The sequence below is a fragment of the Crinia signifera genome, unplaced genomic scaffold (genome assembly GCF_055691185.1).
Source record: "Crinia signifera unplaced genomic scaffold, ASM5569118v1 HAP2_SCAFFOLD_151, whole genome shotgun sequence".
NCBI lineage: Eukaryota > Metazoa > Chordata > Amphibia > Anura > Myobatrachidae > Crinia > Crinia signifera.
The window spans coordinates 49,789-72,220 of NW_028142044.1; the positions used below are offsets into that span (position 1 = coordinate 49,789).

Below are 22,432 nucleotides of genomic sequence, written 5' to 3' on the forward strand. Positions count from 1 at the left end.
CGCCATTTTCGTTGTGACGGAATGTAAGTGGCAGTTGTTGCAACTGCTGATGGTTCCTGTGTGACGTTGGTGGGGGCGTGGTGAGAGTGCGGAAGTGGGAGGCGGAGCTAGAGCTGTTTATCTTTCTCCGTCACACAGAGCAGGCCCCGACACCCAGGGACCCCGACAACCCGCGGCCCCGGCTCCGGCAGACATGAAGTTCGTGTATAAGGAGGAACACGCTTTCGAGAAGAGGCGATCAGAGGGCGAGAAGATCCGGAAGAAATACCCGGACCGAGTGCCTGTGAGAGCCTACAGCTGACTGGGGCCCAGGCGGATGGGATGGGGGGGAGGGTGGGTGTACTGGGAGGATGGGTGTACTGGTGCCTGTGTCTGTATACTGGGAGGGTGGGTGTACTGGTGCCTGTGTCTGTATACTGGGAGGGTGGGTGTACTGGTAGCTGTGTCTGTGTACTGGGATGGTGGGTGTACTGGTACCTGTGTCTGTGTACTGGGAGGGTGGGTGTACTGGCACCTGTGTACTGGGAGGGTGGGTGTACTGGTACCTGTGTCTGTGTACTGGGAGGGTGGGTGTACTGGTACCTGTGTCTGTATACTGGAAGGGTGGGTGTACTGGTACCTGTGTCTGTGTACTGGGATGGTGGGTGTACTGGTACCTGTGTCTGTGTACTGGGAGGGTGGGTGTACTGGTGCCTGTGCCTGTGTACTGGGAGGGTGGGTGTACTGGTACCTGTGTCTGTGTACTGGGAGGGTGGGTGTACTGGTACCTGTGTCTGTACTGGGAGGGTGGGTGTACTGGTACCTGTGTCTGTGTACTGGGAGAGTGGGTGTACTGGTACCTGTGTCTGTATACTGGGAGGGTGGGTGTACTGGTACTGTACCTGTGTCTGTATACTGGGAGAGTGGGTGTACTGGTACCTGTGCCTGTATACTGGGAGGGTGGGTGTACTGGTACCTGTGCCTGTGTACTGGGAGGGTGGGTGTACTGGTGCCTGTGTCTGTGTACTGGGAGGGTGGGTGTACTGGTACCTGTGTCTGTGTACTGGGAGGGTGGGTGTACTGGTACCTGTGTCTGTGTACTGGGATGGTGGGTGTACTGGTACCTGTGTCTGTATACTGGGAGAGTGGGTGTACTGGTGCCTGTGCCTGTGTACTGGGAGGGTGGGTGTACTGGTGCCTGTGCCTGTGTACTGGGAGGGTGGGTGTACTGGTACCTGTGTCTGTGTACTGGGAGGGTGGGTGTACTGGTACCTGTGTCTGTACTGGGAGGGTGGGTGTACTGGTACCTGTGTCTGTGTACTGGGAGAGTGGGTGTACTGGTACCTGTGCCTGTATACTGGGAGGGTAGGTGTACTGGTACCTGTGTCCGTATACTGGGAGGGTGGGTGTACTGGTACCTGTGTCTATACTGGTACCTGTGTCTGTATACTGGGAGGGTGGGTGTACTGGTACCTGTGTCTGTATACTGGGAGGGTGGGTGTACTGGTACCTGTGTCTGTATACTGGGAGGGTGGGTATACTGGTACCTGTGTCTGTGTACTGGGAGAGTGGGTGTACTGGTACCTGTGCCTGTATACTGGGAGGGTAGGTGTACTGGTACCTGTGCCTGTATACTGGGAGGGTAGGTGTACTGGTACCTGTGCCTGTATACTGGGAGGGTAGGTGTACTGGTACCTGTGTCCGTATACTGGGAGGGTGGGTGTACTGGTACCTGTGTCTATACTGGTACCTGTGTCTGTATACTGGGAGGGTGGGTGTACTGGTACCTGTGTCTGTATACTGGTACCGGTGGGTGTACTGGTACCTGTGTCTGTATACTGGGAGGGTGGGTATACTGGGAGGGTGGGTATACTGGTACCTGTGTCTGTATACTGGGAGGGTGGGTATACTGGTACCTGTGTCTGTATACTGGGAGGGTGGGTGTACTGGTAGCTGTGTCTGTATACTGGGAGGGTGGGTGTACTGGTACCTGTGTCTGTGTACTGGGAGGGTGGGTGTACTGGTACCTGTGTCTGTATACTGGGAGGGTTGGTGTACTGGTACCTGTGTCTGTATACTGGGAGGGTGGGTGTACTGGTACCTGTGTCTGTGTACTGGGAGGGTGGGTGTACTGGTACCTGTGTCTGTGTACTGGGAGGGTGGGTGTACTGGTACCTGTGTCTGTATACTGGGAGGGTTGGGATACTGGTACCTGTGTCTGTGTACTCGGAGGGTGGGTATTCTGGTACCTGTGTCTGTGTACTGGGAGGGTGGGTATTCTGGTACCTGTGTACTGGGAGGGTGGGTGTACTGGGAGGGTGGGTGTACTGGTACCTGTGTCTGTATACTGGAAGGGTGGGTGTACTGGTACCTGTGTCTGTATACTGGGAGGGTGGGTGTACTGGTACCTGTGTCTGTATACTGGGAGGGTGGGTGTACTGGTACCTGTGTCTGTATACTGGGAGGGTGGGTGTACTGGTACCTGTGTCTGTATACTGGGAGGGTGGGTATACTGGTACCTGTGTCTGTATACTGGGAGGGTGGGTATACTGGTACCTGTGTCTGTGTACTGGGATGGTGGGTGTACTGGTACCTGTGCCTGTGTACTGGGAGGGTGGGTGTACTGGCACCTGTGTACTGGGAGGATGGGTGTACTGGTACCTGTGTCTGTGTACTGGGAGGGTGGGTGTACTGGTACCTGTGGGGAGAAGGGGGAACTAGTTACCGCCTCGTGTAGGGGGCGCAATGGATATGGTGTGCTTCGCCAAGCTGCAGTGTGGGTAGGGGGTAGTCAACCTCCTTTTGGATACAGAAGAAACACAAGGGGGTACACTGCGCTAAAGAATAGGTAGTAATAAACAAATGTGTGCCAATGGAATGAAAAAGGTATTGTATTTTAATCATAAAAACATATAGAAGAACATGGGGTATGACATAAAAGTGGATAAAAATTCACCAAATAAAATCAATAGAGGGGTGTTAAGAATTGTCCAGTAGATACGGTACCGTATTAATGTAGCCACTGATAGGTAAGTCCGTTCCTAGATTGTCTCCTTGTAAATGGCTGGGTCATGTGGTAACCAAATGTCCAGAGTCACCCGCGGTAGGAGTTAGTGTGGAGTGTTGTTCTCCTACTTAGAGTAGATGTCCTCCGTTCGGGTCCGATCCTGGTTGGGCCCTTTGTTATGTTTCCCAATAGGTATTGGCGAAACGCGTTGGTGAACTAAGAGGGTACCTGTGTCTGTGTACTGGGAGGGTGGGTGTACTGGTACCTGTGTCTATACTGGTACCTGTGTCTGTATACTGGGAGGGTGGGTGTACTGGTACCTGTGTCTGTATACTGGTACCGGTGGGTGTACTGGTACCTGTGTCTGTATACTGGGAGGGTGGGTATACTGGGAGGGTGGGTATACTGGTACCTGTGTCTGTATACTGGGAGGGTGGGTATACTGGTACCTGTGTCTGTATACTGGGAGGGTGGGTGTACTGGTAGCTGTGTCTGTATACTGGGAGGGTGGGTGTACTGGTACCTGTGTCTGTGTACTGGGAGGGTGGGTGTACTGGTACCTGTGTCTGTATACTGGGAGGGTTGGTGTACTGGTACCTGTGTCTGTATACTGGGAGGGTGGGTGTACTGGTACCTGTGTCTGTGTACTGGGAGGGTGGGTGTACTGGTACCTGTGTCTGTGTACTGGGAGGGTGGGTGTACTGGTACCTGTGTCTGTATACTGGGAGGGTTGGGATACTGGTACCTGTGTCTGTGTACTCGGAGGGTGGGTATTCTGGTACCTGTGTCTGTGTACTGGGAGGGTGGGTATTCTGGTACCTGTGTACTGGGAGGGTGGGTGTACTGGTACCTGTGTCTGTATACTGGAAGGGTGGGTGTACTGGTACCTGTGTCTGTATACTGGGAGGGTGGGTGTACTGGTACCTGTGTCTGTATACTGGGAGGGTGGGTGTACTGGTACCTGTGTCTGTATACTGGGAGGGTGGGTGTACTGGTACCTGTGTCTGTATACTGGGAGGGTGGGTATACTGGTACCTGTGTCTGTATACTGGGAGGGTGGGTATACTGGTACCTGTGTCTGTGTACTGGGATGGTGGGTGTACTGGTACCTGTGCCTGTGTACTGGGAGGGTGGGTGTACTGGCACCTGTGTACTGGGAGGATGGGTGTACTGGTACCTGTGTCTGTGTACTGGGAGGGTGGGTGTACTGGTACCTGTGGGGAGAAGGGGGAACTAGTTACCGCCTCGTGTAGGGGGCGCAATGGATATGGTGTGCTTCGCCAAGCTGCAGTGTGGGTAGGGGGTAGTCAACCTCCTTTTGGATACAGAAGAAACACAAGGGGGTACACTGCGCTAAAGAATAGGTAGTTATAAACAAATGTGTGCCAATGGAATGAAAAAGGTATTGTATTTTCATCATAAAAACATATAGAAGAACATGGGGTATGACATAAAAGTGGATAAAAATTCACCAAATAAAATCAATAGAGGGGTGTTAAGAATTGTCCTGTAGATACGGTACCGTATTAATGTAGCCACTGATAGGTAAGTCCGTTCCTAGATTGTCTCCTTGTAAATGGCTGGGTCATGTGGTAACCAAATGTCCAGAGTCACCCGCGGTAGGAGTTAGTGTGGAGTGTTGTTCTCCTACTTAGAGTAGATGTCCTCCGTTCGGGTCCGATCCTGGTTGGGCCCTTTGTTATGTTTCCCAATAGGTATTGGCGAAACGCGTTGGTGAACTAAGAGGGTACCTGTGTCTGTGTACTGGGAGGGTGGGTGTACTGGTACCTGTGTCTATACTGGTACCTGTGTCTGTATACTGGGAGGGTGGGTGTACTGGTACCTGTGTCTATACTGGTACCTGTGTCTGTGTACTGGGAGGGTGGGTGTACTGGTACCTGTGTCGGTGTACTGGTACCTGTGCCTGTATACTGGGAGGGTAGGTGTACTGGTACCTGTGCCTGTATACTGGGAGGGTAGGTGTACTGGTACCTGTGTCCGTATACTGGGAGGGTGGGTGTACTGGTACCTGTGTCTATACTGGTACCTGTGTCTGTATACTGGGAGGGTGGGTGTACTGGTACCTGTGTTTGTATACTGGTACCTGTGTCTGTATACTGGTACCTGTGTCTGTATACTGGGAGGGTGGGTGTACTGGTACCTGTGTCTGTATACTGGGAGGGTGGGTGTACTGGTAGCTGTGTCTGTATACTGGGAGGGTGGGTATACTGGTACCTGTGTCTGTGTACTGGGAGGGTGGGTGTACTGGTACCTGTGTCTGTGTACTGGGATGGTGGGTGTACTGGTACCTGTGCCTGTGTACTGGGAGGGTGGGTGTACTGGCACCTGTGTACTGGGAGGATGGGTGTACTGGTACCTGTGTCTGTGTACTGGGAGGGTGGGTGTACTGGTACCTGTGGGGAGAGGGGGTAACTAGTTACCGCCTCGTGTAGGGGGCGCAATGGATATGGTGTGCTTCGCCAAGCTGCAGTGTGGGTAGGGGGTAGTCAACCTCCTTTTGGATACAGAAGAAACACAAGGGGGTACACTGCGCTAAAGAATAGGTAGTAATAAACAAATGTGTGCCAATGGAATGAAAAAGGTATTGTATTTTAATCATAAAAACATATAGAAGAACATGGGGTATGACATAAAAGTGGATAAAAATTCACCAAATAAAATCAATAGAGGGGTGTTAAGAATTGTCCTGTAGATACGGTACCGTATTAATGTAGCCACTGATAGGTAAGGCCGTTCCTAGATTGTCTCCTTGTAAATGGCTGGGTCATGTGGTAACCAAATGTCCAGAGTCACCCGCGGTAGGAGTTAGTGTGGAGTGTTGTTCTCCTACTTAGAGTAGATGTCCTCCGTTCGGGTTCCGTTCGGGTTCGATCCTGGTTGGGCCCTTTGTTATGTTTCCCAATAGGTATTGGCGAAACGCGTTGGTGAACTAAGAGGGTGCTTCCATCCAGTTTTGGACCTTGCCACCTACCACTGTTTTGATCCGGACCAGTCTCCTCGTCTCTAATCCAAAAACATCACGGATACCTATTGGGAAACATAACAAAGGGCCCAACCAGGATCGGACCCGAACGGAGGATATCTATTCTAAGTAGGAGAACAACCCTCCACACTAACTCCTACCGCGGGTGACTCTGGACATTTGGTTACCACATGACCCAGCCATTTACAAGGAGACAATCTAGGAACGGACTTACCTATCAGTGGCTACATTAATACGGTACCGTATCTACAGGACAATTCTTAACACCCCTCTATTGATTTTATTTGGTGAATTTTTATCCACTTTTATGTCATACCCCATGTTCTTCTATATGTTTTTATAATTAAAATACAATACCTTTTTCATTCCATTGGCACACATTTGTTTATTACTACCTATTCTTTAGCGCAGTGTACCCCCTTGTGTTTATACTGGTACCTGTGTCTGTATACTGTATACTGGGAGGGTGGGTATACTGGTACGGGTGGTGTCTGTATACTGGAACAGGGGGAGGGTGGGTATACTGGTACAGGGGGGGGTGTACTGTTACCTGTGTCTGTATACTGGGAGGTTTACTGTATACCGGTATGGTTGTCTGTATACTGGGACATGGGGAGGTTGGGTATACTGGTATAGGGGGAGGGTATACTGTTACCTGTGTCTGTATACTGGGACAGGGGGAGGGTGGGTATACTGGTACCTGTATCAGAATACTGGGAGGTTGGGTATACTGGTATGGGTGTCTGTATACTGGGACAGGGGGAGGGTGGGTATACTGGTACAGGGGGAGGTTATACTGGTACCTGTGTCTGTATACTGGGACAGGGTGAGGGTGGGTATACTGGGACAGGGGAAGGGTGGGTATACTGGTACGGGTGTCTGTATACTGGGACAGGGGGAGGATGGGTATACTGGTACGGGTGGTGTCTGTATACTGGGACATGGAGGTGGGTTGGTATACTGGTACAGGTGGTGTCTGTATACTGGGACAAGGGGAGGGTTGGTATACTGGTACAGGTGGTGTCTGTATACTGGGACAGGGTGAGGGTGGGTATACTGGTACAGGTGGTGTCTGTATACTGGGACAGGGGGAGGGTGGGTATAGTGTTACAGGTGGTGCCTGTATACTGGGACAGGGGGAGGGTGGGTATACTGGTACGGGTGTCTGTATACTGGGACAGGGGGAGGGTGGGTATACTGGTACGGGTGTCTGTATACTGGTACATGGTGAGGGTTGGTATACTGGTACGGGTGTTTGTATACTGGGACAGGGGGAGGGTGGGTATACTGGGACATGGTGAGGGTATGTATATTGGTACGGCTGTCTGTATACTGGGACGGTGGTGAATGAGATATTGGGTAGACTGGATGGGCACAGGGTGAGGGTGGGTATACTGATACGGGTGTTGTCTGTATACTGGAACAGGGTGAGGGTGGGTATACTGGTACAGGTGCTGTCTGTATACTGGAACAGGGTGAGGGTTGGTATACTGGTACAGGTGCTGTCTGTATACTGGGACAGGGTGAGGGTGGGTATACTGGTACAGGTGGTGTCTGTATACTGGGACAGGGGGAGGGTAGGTATACTGGTACGGGTGTCTGTATACTGGGACAGGGGGAGGGTGGGTATACTGGTACGGGTGTCTGTATACTGGGACAGGGGGAGGGTGGGTATACTGGTACAGGTGTTTGTATACTGGGACAGTGGGAGGGTGTGTATACTGGTACGGGTGGTGTCTATACTGGGACATGGTGATTGAGATATTGGGTAGACTGGATGGGCACAGGGTGAGGGTGGGTATACTGATACGGGTGTTGTCTGTATACTGGGACATGGTGAGGGTGGGTATACTGGTATGGGTGATGTCTGCATACTGGAATGGGACAGGGTGAGGATGGGTATACTGGTACAGGTGTCTTCATACTGGGCCGGGACAAGGTGAGCTTGAGTATACTGGTACAGGTGTTTGTATACCAGGTGAGGGTGCCGATACTTGTACAGGTGGTGTCTGTATACTGGGACAGGGTGAGGGTGAGGGTGGGTATACTGGGACAGGTGGTGTCTGTATACTGGGACGGGACAAGGTGAGGGTGGGTATACTGTTACGGGTGTTCTCTGTATACTGGGACATGGTGACGGTGGGTATACTGGTATGGGTGATGTCTGTATACTGGGACGGGACAGGGTGAGGGTGGGTATACTGGTACAGGTGGTGTCTGTATACTGGGACAGGGTGAGGGTGGGTATACTGGTACAGGTGTCTGTATGCTGGGACATGGTCAGTATACTGGTATCGATGATGTCTGTATACTGGGTCGGGACAGGGTGAGGATGGGTATACTGGTACAGGTGGGGTCTGTATACTGGGACGGGACAAGGTGAGGGTGGGTATACTGTTACGGGTGTTCTCTGTATACTGGGACATGGTGACGGTGGGTATACTGGTATGGGTGATGTCTGTATACTGGGACGGGACAGGGTGAGGGTGGGTATACTGGTACAGGTGGTGTCTGTATACTGGGACAGGGTGAGGGTGGGTATACTTATACAGGTGTCTGTATACTGGGACAGGGTGAGGGTGGGTATACTGGTACAGGTGGTGTATGTATACTGGGACAGGGTGAGGGTGGGTATACAGGTACGGTTGTCTGTATACTGGGTCGGGACAGGGGCAGGGTGTGTATACTGGTTCTGGTGTTGTCTGTATACTGGGACAGGGTGAGGGTGGGTATACTGGTACAGGTGATGTCTGTATACTGGGACAGGGGGAGGGTGGGTATACTGGTACAGGTGGTGTCTGTATGCTGGGACAGGGGGACGGTGGGTATACTGGTACAGGTGGTGTCTGTATGCTGGGACAGGGGGAGGGTGGGTATACTGGTGAGTGTGAGTATAATGGTACAGGTGGTGTTTGTATTCTGGGACACAGGTATGGTGGGTATAATGGTACGGGTTTTGTCTGTATACTGGGACATGGTGAGGGGGGGTATACTGGTACGGTGTTTGTATACTGGGGCATGGTGAGAGTTGGTATACTGGGACAGGGTGAGGGTTGGTATACTGGTACGGGTGTTGTCTGTATACTGGGACATGGTGAGGGTGTCTGTATACTGGTCAGGGTGGGTATTCTGGTACAGGTGGTGTTTGTATTCTGGGACAGGGGGATGGTGGGTATAATGGTACAGGTTTGTTTGTATACTGGGACATGGTGAGGGGGGGGGTATACTGGTACGGGTGTTGTCTGTATACTGGGACATGGTGAGGGGGGGGTATACTGGTACGGGTGTTGTCTGTATACTGGGACAGTGTGTGAGTTGGTATACTGGTACAGGGTGAGGGTGGGTTTACTGGGACAGGGGGAGGGTGGGTATATAGGTACGGGTGTTTGTATTCTGGGACAGGGTGAGGGTGTGTATATTGGTACGGCTGTCTGTTTACTGGGACAGTTGGTGAATGAGATATTCGGTAGATGGGCACAGTGTGAGGGTGGGTATACTGGTACAGGTGGTGTCTGTACACTGGGACAGGGTGAGGGTGGGTATACTGGTACAGGTGTCTGTATACTGGGACAGGGTGAGGGTGGGTATACTGGTACAGGTAATGTCTGTATACTGGTGAGGGTAGGTATACTGGTGCTGGTGTTGTCTGTACACTGGGATGGTAGTGGGCATACTACGCCTTGGGGATCTGAGGCATTGGGTAGACTGGTTTGGTGTTGGGACCAGGTTAGGGTGGTGGTGGGCATACTACGCCTTGGGGACAGAGGCATTGGGTAGATTGGTTTGGTGTTGGGACCAGGTCAGGGTGGTGGTGGGCATACTACACCTTGGGGATCTGAGGCATTTGGTAGACTGGTTTGGTGTTGGGATCAGGTCAAGGTGGTGGTAGGCATACTACACCTTGGGGATCTGAGGCATTGGGTAGACTGGTTTGGTGTTGGGATCAGGTCAGGGTGGTGGTGGGCATACTTCGCCTTGGGGACAGAGGCATTGGGTAGACTGGTTTGGTGTTGGGACCAGGTCAGGGTGGTGGTGGGCATACTACGCCTTGGGGACAGAGGCATTGGGTAGACTGGTTTGGTGTTGGGACCAGGTCAAGGTGGTGGTGGGCATACTACGCCTTGGGGACAGAGGCATTGGGTAGACTGATTTGGTGTTGGGATCAGGTCAGGGTGGTGGTGGGCATACTACGCCTTGGGGACAGAGGCAATGGGTAGACTGGTTTGGTGTTGGGATCAGGTCAGGGTGGTGGTGGGCATACTACGCCTTGGGGACAGAGGCATTGGGTAGACTGGTTTGGTGTTGGGACCAGGTCAGGATGGTGGTGGGCATACTACGCCTTAGGGACAGAGGCATTGGGTAGACTGGTTTGGTGTTGGGACCAGGTCAGGGTGGGCATACTACACCTTGGGGACAGAGGAATTGGGTAGAATGGTTTGGTGTTGGGATAAGGTCAGGGTGGTGGTGGGCATACTACGTCTTGGGGACAGAGGCATTGGGTATAATAGATGGGATCAGGATGGTGGTTGGTTTTGGGACCAGGTCAGGTGGTGGTGGGCATACTACGCCTTGGGGACAGAGGCATTGGGTAGACTGGTTTGGTGTTGGGTTCAGGTCAGGGTGGTGGTGGGCATACTACTCCTTAGGGACAGAGGCATTGGGTAGACTGGTTTGGTGTTGTGGTCAGGATGGTGGTGGGCATACTACACCTTGGAAACAGAAGCATTGGGTAGAATGGTTTGGTGTTGGGACCAGGTTAGGGTGGTGGTGGGCATACTACTCCTTGGGGATCTGAGGCATTGGGTAGACTGGTTTGGTGTTGGGACCAGGTCAGGGTGGTGGTGGGCATACTACACCTTGGGGACAGAGGCATTGGGTAGACTGATTTGGTGTTGGGACCAGTTCAGGGTGGTGGTGGGCATACTACGCCTTAGGGACAGAGGCATTGGGTAGACTGGTTTGGTGTTGGGACCAGGTCAGGATGGTGGTGGGCATACTACGCCTTGGGGACAGAGGCATGGGTAGAATAGATGGGCTCAGGATGGTGGTTGGGATTTGGGACCAGGTCAGGGTGGTGGTGGGCATACTACGCCTTGGGGAGAGAGGCATTGGGTACAATAGATGGGATCAGGGTGGTGTTTGGGATTTGGGACCAGGTCAGGTGGTGGTGGGCATACTATGCCTTGGGGACAGAGGCATTGGGTAGACTGGTTTGGTGTTGGGACCAGGTCAGGATGGTGGTGGGCATACTACGCCTTGGGGACAGAGGCATTGGGTAGACTGATTTGGTGTTGGGATCAGGTCAGGGTGGTGGTGGGCATACTACGCCTTGGGGACAGAGGCATTGGGTAGACTGGTTTGGTGTTGGGATCAGGTCAGGGTGGTGGTGGGCATACTACACCTTGGGGACAGAGGCATTGGGTAGACTGGTTTGGTGTTGGGACCAGGTCAGGGTGGTGGTGGGCATACTACACCTTGGGGACAGAGGCATTGGGTAGACTGGTTTGGTGTTGGGACCAGGTCAGGGTGGTGGTGGGCATACTACACCTTGGGGACAGAGGCATTAGGTAGACTGGTTTGGTGTTGTGATCAGGTCAGGATGGTGGTGGGCATACTACATCTTGGAAACAGAAGCATTGGGTACACTGGTTTGGTGTTGGGACCAGGTTAGGGTGGTGGTGGGCATACTACTCCTTGGGGATCTGAGGCATTGGGTAGACTGGTTTGGTGTTGGGAGGTCAGGTTCGTGGTGGGCATACTACACCTTGGGGACAGAGGCATTGGGTAGACTGATTTGGTGTTGGGACCAGGTCAGGGTGGTGGTGGGCATACTACGCCTTGGGGACAGAGGCATTGGGTAGACTGGTTTGGTGTTGGGACCAGGTCAGGGTGGTGGTGGGCATACTACGCCTTGGGGACAGAGGCATTGGGTAGACTGGTTTGGTGTTGGGACCAGGTCAGGATGGTGGTGGGCATACTACGCCTTGGGGACAGAGGCATGGGTAGAATAGATGGGCTCAGGATGGTGGTTGGGATTTGGGACCAGGTCAGGGTGGTGGTGGGCATACTACGCCTTGGGGACAGAGGCATTGGGTACAATAGATAGGATCAGGGTGGTGGTTGGGATTTGGGACCAGGTCAGGTGGTGGTGGGCATACTACACCTTGGGGACAGAGGCATTGGGTAGACTGGTTTGGTGTTGGGAACAGGTCAGGGTGGTGGTGGGCATACTACGCCTTGGGGACAGAGGCATTGGGTACAATAGATAGGATCAGGGTGGTGGTTGGGATTTGGGACCAGGTCAGGTGGTCGTGGGCATACTACACCTTGGGGACAGAGGCATTGGGTAGAATAGATGGGATCAGGGTGGTGGTTGGGATTTGGGACCAGGTCAGGGTGGTGGTGGGCATACTACGCCTTGGGGACAGAGGCATTGGGTACAATAGATGGGATCAGGGTGGTGGTTGGGATTTGGGACCAGGTCAGGTGGTGGTATTGCTACTCCTGGGGATAGGATTATAAACTGTCCGCCTCATCTGTTTGGTCTAGGTAATTGTTGAGAAGGCTCCAAAGGCAAGAATTGGAGATCTGGACAAAAAGAAATACCTGGTGCCGTCGGATCTGACAGGTGAGAAGTTGCTGATATTCCTCTCCTCACCCTGGCGCTTTCTTTTTACCTCCATTGTAATTGTGCAGCTGTCAGGCTGAGAATCTCCGCTGATCACCAGTAGTGGCGGCTGCCTTTGTGCCTGTGGCGGCTGCCTGTGTGCCGGCGGCTGCCTCTGATGTATAATTATGTTCTCTCCTCTGGTCAGTCGGCCAGTTTTACTTTCTCATCAGGAAAAGAATCCATTTGCGTGCGGAAGACGCCCTCTTCTTCTTTGTCAACAATGTAATCCCCCCAACCAGTGCCACAATGGGGCAACTCTACCAGGTACTGTTACTGTGTACTGGGGCAACTCTACCAGGTACGTTACTGTGTACTGGGGCAACTCTACCAGGTACGTTACTGTGTACTGGGGCAACTCTACCAGGTACGTTACTGTGTACTGGGGCAACTCTACCAGGTACGTTACTGTGTACTGGGGCAACTCTACCAGGTACGTTACTGTGTACTGGGGCAACTCTACCAGGTACGTTACTGTGTACTGGGGCAACTCTACCAGGTACGTTACTGTGTACTGGGGCAATGGAGGTGTAGTGACAGAGCTGTGTGTTCAGTACAGGAATAGCAGTGATACAGGACAGGACGGACGTGTAGTGACAGAGCTGTGTGTGTGGGTGGTCAGTACAGGAATAGCAGAGATACAGGACAGGATGGAGGTGTAGTGACAGAGCTGTATGAGTGTGTGTGGTCAGTACAGGAATAGCAGAGATACAGGGTGGAGGTGTAGTGACAGAGCTGTGTGTGTGTGTGGTCAGTACAGGAATAGTAGAGATACAGGACGGACGTGTAGTGACAGAGCTGTGTGTGTGGGTGGTCAGTACAGGAATAGCAGAGATACAGGACAGGATGGAGGTGTAGTGACAGAGCTGTATGAGTGTGTGTGGTCAGTACAGGAATAGCAGAGATACAGGGTGGAGGTGTAGTGACAGAGCTGTGTGTGTGTGGTCAGTACAGGAATAGTAGAGATACAGGAGAGGATGGAGGTGTAGCGACAGAGCTGTGTGTGTGTGTGTGGTCAGTACAGGAATAGTAGAGATACAGGACAGGATGGAGGTGTAGTGACAGCTGTGTGGGTGGACAGTACAGGAATAGTAGAGCGATAAAGGACAGGATGGAGGTGTAGTGACAGAGCTGTGTGTGTGGGGACAGTACAGGAATAGTAGAGAGATACAGGACAGGATGGAGGTGTAGTGAGAGCTGTGTGGGGACAGTACAGGAATAGTAGTGACACAGGACAGGATGGAGGTGTAGTGACAGAGCTGTGTGTGTGGACAGTACAGGAATAGAAGTGAGATACATGACAGGATGGAGGTGTAGTGACAGAGCTGTATGTGTGTGGTCAGTACAGGAATAGTAGAGAGATACAGGACAGGATGGAGGTGTAGTGACAGTGCTGTGTGTGTGGGGACTGTACAGGAATAGTAGAGATACAGGAAAGGATGGAGGTGTAGTGACAGAGCTGTGTGTGGTCAGTACAGGAATAGTAGAGAGATACAGGACAGGATGGAGGTGTAGTGACAGAGGTGTGTGTGTGGGGTCAGTACAGGAATAGTAGAGATACAGGACAGGATGGAGGTGTAGTGACAGAGCTGTGTGTGTGTGGTCAGTACAGGAATAGTAGAGAGATACAGGACAGGATGGAGGTATAGTGACAGAGGTGTGTGTGTGGGGTCAGTACAGGAATAGTAGAGATACAGGACAGGATGGAGGTGTAGTGACAGAGCTGTGTGTGTGTGTGTGTGGTCAGTACAGGAATAGTAGAGAGATACAGGACAGGATGGAGGTGTAGTGACAGAGCTGTGTGTGTGTGTGGACAGTACAGGAATAGTAGAGAGATACAGGACAGGATGGAGGTGTAGTGACAGAGCTGTGTGGGGACGGTACAGGAATAGTAGTGACACAGGACATGATGGAGGTGTAGTGACAGAGCTGTGTGTGTGTGTGGGGTCAGTACAGGAATAGTAGAGAGATACAGGACAGGATGGAGGTGTAGTGACAGAGATGTGTGTGTGTGGTCAGTACAGGAATAGTAGAGAGATACAGGACAGGATGGAGGTGTAGTGACAGAGCTGTGTGTGGGGTCAGTACAGGAATAGTACAGATACAGGACAGGATGGAGGTGTAGTGACAGAGCTGTGTGTGTGTGTGTGGGGACAGTACAGGAATAGTAGAGAGATACAGGACAGGATGGAGGTGTAGTGACAGAGCTGTGTGTGTGGGGACAGTACAGGAATAGTAGAGATACAGGACAGGATGGAGGTGTAGTGACAGAGCTGTGTGTGTGGTCAGTACAGGAATAGTAGAGAGATACAGGACAGGATGGAGGTGTAGTGACAGAGCTGTGTGTGTGTGTGGGGTCAGTACAGGAATAGTAGAGAGATACAGGACAGGATGGAGGTGTAGTGACAGAGCTGTGTGTGGTCAGTACAGGAATAGTAGAGATACAGGACAGGATGGAGGTGTAGTGACAGAGCTGTTTGTGGTCAGTACAGGAATAGTAGAGAGATACAGGACAGGATGGAGGTGTAGTGACAGAGCTGTGTGTGGGGTCAGTACAGGAATAGTAGAGAGATACAGGACAGGATGGAGGTGTAGTGACAGAGCTGTTTGTGGTCAGTACAGGAATAGTAGAGAGATACAGGACAGGATGGAGGTGTAGTGACATAGCTGTGTGTGTATGGGGTCAGTACAGGAATAGCAGTGAGATACAGGACAGGATGGAGGTGTAGTGGCAGAGCTGTGTGTATGGGGTCAGTACAGGAATAGTAGATAGATACAGGACAGGATGGAGGTGTAGTGACAGAGCTGTTTGTGGTCAGTACAGGAATAGTAGAGAGATACAGGACAGGATGGAGGTGCAGTGACAGATCTGTGTGTGTGTGTGTGGTCAGTACAGGAATAGTAGAGAGATACAGGACAGGATGGAGGTGTAGTGACAGAGCTGTGTGTGGGGTCAGTACAGGAATAGTAGAGAGATACAGGACAGGATGGAGGTGTAGTGACAGAGCTGTGTGTGTATAGGGTCAGTACAGGAATAGTAGAGAGATACAGGACAGGATGGAGGTGTAGTGACAGAGCTGTGTGTGGGATGTCAGTACAGGAATAGTAGAGAGATACAGGACAGGATGGAGGTGTAGTGACAGAGCTGTGTGTGTGTGGCCAGTACAGGAATAGTAGAGAGATACAGGACAGGATGGAGGTGTAGTGACAGAGCTGTGTGTGTGGGGACAGTACAGGAATAGTAGAGAGATACAGGACAGGATGGTGGTGTAGTGACAAAACTGTGTGTGGTCAGTACAGGAATAGTAGAGAGATACAGGACAGGATGGAGGTGTAGTGACAGAGCTGTGTGTGTGGGGTCGGTCCAGGAATAGTACAGATACAGGACAGGATGGAGGTGTAGTGACAGAGCTGTGTGTGGGTCAGTACAGGAATAGTAGAGAGATACAGGACAGGATGGAGGTGTAGTGACAGAGCTGTGTGTGGGGACAGTACAGGAATAGTAGAGAGATACAGGACAGGATGGAGGTGTAGTGACAGAGCTGTGTGTGTATAGGGTCAGTACAGGAATAGTAGAGAGATACAGGACAGGAGGGAGGTGTAGTGACAGAGCTGTGTGTGGGTCAGTACAGGAATAGTAGAGAGATACAGGACAGGATGGAGGTGTAGTGACAGTGCTGTGTGTGTGTGTGTGGGGACAGTACAGGAATAGTAGAGAGATACAGGACAGGATGGAGGTGTAGTGACAGAGCTGTGTGTGGGTCAGTACAGGAATAGTAGAGAGATACAGGACAGGATGGAGGTGTAGTGACAGAGGTGTGTGTGTGGTCAGTACAGGAATAGTAGAGAGATACAGGACAGGATGGAGGTGTAGTGACAGAGCTGTATGTGGTCAGTACAGGAATAGTAGAGAGATACAGGACAGGATGGAGGTGTAGTGACAGAGCTGTGTGGGGACAGTACAGGATGGAGGTGTAGTGACAGAGCTGTGTGTGGGGACAGTACAGGAATACGAGAGAGATACAGGAGGGAGGTGTAGTGACAGAGCTGTGTGGGGACAGTACAGGAGTAGTAGAGAGATACAGGACAGGATGGAGGTGTAGTGACAGAGCTGTGTGTGTGGGGACAGTACAGGAATAGTAGAGATACAGGACAGGATGGAGGTGTAGTGACAGAGCTGTGTGTGTGTGGTCAGTACAGGAATAGTAGAGATACAGGACAGGATGGAGGTGTAGTGACAGAGCTGTGTGGGGACAGTACAGGAATAGTAGAGAGATACAGGACAGGATGGAGGTGTAGTGACAGAGCTGTGTGGGGACAGTACAGGATGGAGGTGTAGTGACAGAGCTGTGTGTGTGTGTGGACAGTACAGGAATAGCAGAGAGATACAGGATGGAGGTGTAGTGACAGAGCTGTGTGTGCAGGGACAGTACAGGAATAGTAGAGAGATACAGGACAGGAGGGAGGTGTAGTGACAGAGCTGTGTGTGCAGGGACAGTACAGGAATAGTAGAGATACAGGACAGGAGGGAGGTGTAGTGACAGAGCTGTGTGTGTGGGGACAGTACAGGATGGAGGTGTAGTGACAGAGCTGTGTGTGTGGGGTCAGTACAGGAATAGCAGAGAGATACAGGATGGAGGTGTAGTGACAGAGCTGTGTGTTTGTAGGGGACAGTACAGGAATAGTAGAGATACAGGACAGGATGGAGGTGTAGTGACAGAGCTGTGTGTGGGGACAGTACAGGAACAGTAGAGAGATACAGGACAGGATGGAGGTGTAGTGACAGAGCTGTGTGTGCGGGGGGGGGGGGGGTCATTACAGGAATAGTAGAGAGATACAGGACAGGATGGAGGTGTAGTGACAGAGCTGTGTGTGGTCAGTACAGGAATAGTAGAGATACAGGACAGGATGGAGGTATAGTGACAGAGCTGTGTGTGTGGGGACAGTACAGGAATAGTAGAGAGATACAGGATGGAGGTGTAGTGACAGAGCTGTGTGTGTGGGGTCAGTACAGGAATAGTAGAGATACAGGACAGGATGGAGGTGTAGTGACAGAGCTGTGTGTGTGTGTGGGGACAGTACAGGAATAGTAGAGCGATACAGGACAGGATGGAGGTGTAGTGACAGAGCTGTGTGTGTGTGTGGGGACAGTACAGGAATAGCAGAGAGATACAGGATGGAGGTGTAGTGACAGAGCTGTGTGTGGACAGTACAGGAATAGTAGAGAGATACAGGACAGGATGGAGGTGTAGTGACAGAGCTGTGTGGGGACAGTACAGGATGGAGGTGTAGTGACAGAGCTGTGTGTGTGTGGACAGTACAGGAATAGTAGAGAAATACAGGACAGGATGGAGGTGTAGTGACAGAGCTGTGTGTGTGTGGACAGTACAGGAATAGTAGAGAGATACAGGACAGGATGGAGGTGTAGTGACAGAGCTGTGTGTGGATAGTGCAGGAATAGCAGGGAGATACAGACAGGATGGAGGTGTAGTGACAGAGCTGTGTGTGTGTGTGGGGTCAGTACAGGAATAGCAGTGAGATACAGGAGGGAGGTGTAGTGACAGAGCTGTGTGTGTGGGGTCAGTACAGGAATAGCAGTGAGATACAGGAGGGAGGTGTAGTGACAGAGCTGTGTGGGGACAGTACAGGAATAGTAGAGAGATACAGGACAGGATGCAGGTGTAGGGACAGAGCTGTGTGTGTGGAGACAGTATAGGAATAGTAGAGAGATACAGGACAGGAGGGAGGTGCAGGGACAGTACAGGAATAGTAGAGAGATACAGGACAGGAGGGAGGTGTAGTGACAGAGCTGTGTGTGTGGGGTCAGTACAGGAATAGCAGTGAGATACAGGAGAGAGGTGTAGTGACAGAGCTGTGTGGGGACAGTACAGGAATAGTAGAGAGATACAGGACAGGATGCAGGTGTAGTGACAGAACTGTGTGTGGACAGTACAGGAATAGTAGAGAGATACAGGACAGGATGGAGGTGTAGTGACAGAGCTGTGTGTGTGTGGTCAGTACAGGAATAGTAGAGATACAGGACAGGATGGAGGTGTAGTGACAGAGCTGTGTGTGCAGGGACAGTACAGGAATAGTAGAGAGATACAGGACAGGAGGGAGGTGTAGTGACAGAGCTGTGTGTGTTGGGACAGTACAGGATGCAGGTGTAGTGACAGAGCTGTGTGTGTGGGGTCAGTACAGGAATAACAGTGAGATACAGGAGGGAGGTGTAGTGACAGAGCTGTGTGTGTGTGGTCAGTACAGGAATAGCAGTGAGATACAGGAGGGCGGTGTAGTGACAGAGCTGTGTGGGGACAGGACAGGATGGAGGTGTTACAACATAGGAACAGAGTAGAAGATGCACCATACACCGTTTACATTAATATATACTAAATGAGGTTCTTGGCATAGTATTGGCCAGTATCATGACCCTGCCCACTACTCCTCAAGGTGACCTCATCGGACAGGTTCCTAACATTGTGGGGGTTCACCCCTGGGGGGGTGCAGGGCACCCCCAAACCACTTCATCTAGACCGCCTCAGGGCACCACACAAATAAAAAAAGATAAAGTGGAGTGTAAGTGTTAACATAAAAAACTGAGATAGTATCAGAGTGTCAGTAGAATAGTGAGGTATCAGAGTGTCAGTAGAATAGTGAGGTATCAGAGTGTCAGTAGAATAGTGAGGTATCAGAGTGTCAGTAGAATAGTGAGGTATCAGAGTGTCAGTAGAATAGTGAGGTATCAGAGTGTCAGTAGAATAGTGAGGTATCAGAGTGTCAGTAGAATAGTGAGGTATCAGAGTGTCAGTAGAATAGTGAGGTATCAGAGTGTCAGTAGAATAGTGAGGTATCAGAGTGTCAGTAGAATAGTGAGGTATCAGAGTGTCAGTAGATTAGTGAGGTATCAGAGTGTCAGTAGAATAGTGAGGTATCAGAGTGTCAGTAGAATAGTGAGGTATCAGAGTGTCAGTAGAATAGTGAGGTATCAGAGTGTCAGTAGAATAGTGAGGTATCAGAGTGTCGGTAGAATAGTGAGGTATCAGAGTGTCGGTAGAATAGTGAGGTATCAGAGTGTCAGTAGAATAGTGAGGTATCAGAGTGTCAGTAGAATAGTGAGGTATCAGAGTGTCAGTAGAATAGTGAGGTATCAGAGTGTCAGTAGAATAGTGAGGTATCAGAGTGTCAGTAGAATAGTGAGGTATCAGAGTGTCCGTAGAATAGTGAGGTATCAGAGTGTCTGTACAACAGTGGGGTGGCAGCAGAGTGTCGGGAGAACAGTGGGGTATCTGTGTGTCTTGTAGCTATCTCTATTCAGTGTCGGACTGGCCCACAGGGGTACAGGGAAAACCCCCGGTTGGCCCCTCTGTCTAAAGGGCCCCACCTCCAATTACACAGTGGTGTAGACTACACCACTGTGTAATTGGAGGTGGGGCCCTCAGACAGAGGGGCCAACCGGGGGTTTCCCCTGTGGGCCAGTCCGACACTGAATAGAGATAACTACAGCGGAGGTGTATAGCGGTGTAGTGTAATGTACTACGATGGCACCAGTGCAGTATAGTGGAGGTGCGCAGCTGTGTAATGTAGCAGAGAGGCTGCAGTGCACAGCGGTGTAGTGAAATGTAGCAGGGTGGCTGCTTTGTAGTGGAGGTCACATTGGTGTGGTGCGATGTAGAGGTGGTGCACGGCGGTGTGGTGCGATGTAGAGGAGGTGCACATCGGTGTGGTGCGATGTAGAGGAGGTGCACATCGGTGTGGTGCGATGTAGAGGAGGTGCACGGCGGTGTGGTGCGATGTAGAGGAGGTGCACATCGGTGCAGTGTGATGTAGAGGAGGTGCACATCGGTGCAGTGCGATGTAGAGGAGGTGCACGGCGGTGTAGTGCGATGTAGAGGAGGTGCACTGCGGTGTATTGCGATGTAGAGGAGGTGCACGGCGGTGTAGTGCGATGTAGAGGAGGTGCACGGCGGTGTGGTGCGATGTAGAGGAGGTGCATGGCGGTTGTAGTGCGATGTAGAGGAGGTGCACATCGGTGCAGTGTGATGTAGAGGAGGTGCACATCGGTGTATTGCGATGTAGAGGAGGTGTAGTGCGATGTAGAGGAGGTGCACGGCGGTGTGGTGCGATGTAGAGGAGGTGCACATCGGTGTAGTGCGATGTAGAGGAGGTGCACGGCGGTGTGGTGCGATGTAGAGGAGGTGCACGGCGGTTGTAGTGCGATGTAGAGGAGGTGCACATCGGTGCAGTGTGATGTAGAGGAGGTGCACATCGGTGTATTGCGATGTAGAGGAGGTGCACGGCGGTGTAGTGCGATGTAGAGGAGGTGTAGTGCGATGTAGAGGAGGTGCACGGCGGTGTAGTAACCGGTCTCTCTGTCTCTGTCTCCAGGAACACCATGAGGAGGACTGCTTCCTGTATATCGCCTACAGTGATGAAAGTGTATATGGAATGTAACTCCCCCATTTCCTACTGTTGCCCCATGTGACTCTTCCCTGTAATCTGTGTGACTGTCCCCTATGTCAGAGGACAGGAACTACGCTTATCACCACCCTTCCCTGCCCCATGCAGGGGCCGTTCGTAATAAAATGATTGACAATGCCGTGTGTCACTTGTGTAATGTCTCGGGAGCCTCACTATGGAGTAATGGGCCCTATGGGCAGTCCTCGGGGTCGCTGAGGGCCAATCTTATGCTTGGGGGGGAGCATCCTAATGGAGGAGGTCTCTGCTAATCCCTGCACCCCCATGTCTACAATAGTCACTGTATACCCCCCTCGTATGATTCATTTATACTTATCCCCTCTCATGATTCATCGGTCGCTGTCCCCCCCCCCCCCCGTATGATACATTGGTCCCCCCCCTGTATGATACTGTAACACCCACCCCCGCGTATGATACATTGGTCGCTGTCGTCCCCCCCCCCCCCCCCGTATGATACATTGGTGTCCCCCCCCTGTATGATACTGTCCCACACCACCACCCCCCCCGTATGATACATTGGTCCCCCCCCCCCCCCCTGTATGATACTGTGTCCCCCCCCCGTATGATACATTGGTCCCCCCCCCTGTATGATACTGTCTCCCCCCCCCCCCCCCCCCCCCCCCCGTATGATACATTGGTCCCCCCCCCCCCCCCCCTGTATGATACTGTCTCACCCCCCCCCCCCGTATGATACATTGGTCCCTGTCCCCCCCTGTATGATACTGTCCCACCCCCCCCCCCCCCCCCCGTATGATACATTGGTCCCCCCCCCCCTGTATGATACTGTAACACCCACCCCCGCGTATGATACATTGGTCGCTGTCCCCCCTGTACGATACTGTCCCACCCACCACACACACACACCCCCCCCCCCCGTATGATACATTGGTCACTGTTGCGTCGTCGCCCCCCCCCCGTATGATACACTGGCCACTGTATCCCCCCCCCCCCCCTCGTACGGAACATTGACCGTAGCCACCCCCATGCATTTGGGAGACCGACAGCCGCAAGCCGAGTACCGGCACACACCGATGAAAGGTAACACACTCCCAGCAGGGAGGGGCTATTAGTGGCTGTGTGCAGCCGGGAGTTGGGGACTGAGTGCCGAGTGTAGCGGAACCACCCGGCATGCATCGTATCACCGCCATTTTACCGGCACAGCATGAGACCAATCCCTGGCGGCCATTTGTTAGCAGGGGAGTGGGCTCTCCTCACACAGCCACTTCCCTGGGGACAGTAGGCGGCACATCACTGCAGATTCCCACCACTGGTCCTTATCGCGCTCAGGTACTGTATATGT

General features: G+C 52.1%; 1 protein-coding gene across 1 annotated transcript; it reads left to right on the plus strand.

Moving 5' to 3' along the window:
* The first annotated feature begins 61 nt into the window (after positions 1–61).
* On the plus strand, positions 62–21,252 carry GABARAP (GABA type A receptor-associated protein). The gene is made up of 4 exons (XM_083167989.1): positions 62–283; positions 12,540–12,618; positions 12,806–12,924; positions 21,043–21,252. Exons 1-4 carry the CDS (start codon positions 194–196, stop codon positions 21,106–21,108), a joined length of 354 nt encoding a protein of 117 aa, XP_083024115.1. The 5' UTR covers positions 62–193; the 3' UTR covers positions 21,109–21,252.
* The last annotated feature ends 1,180 nt before the right edge of the window (positions 21,253–22,432 follow it).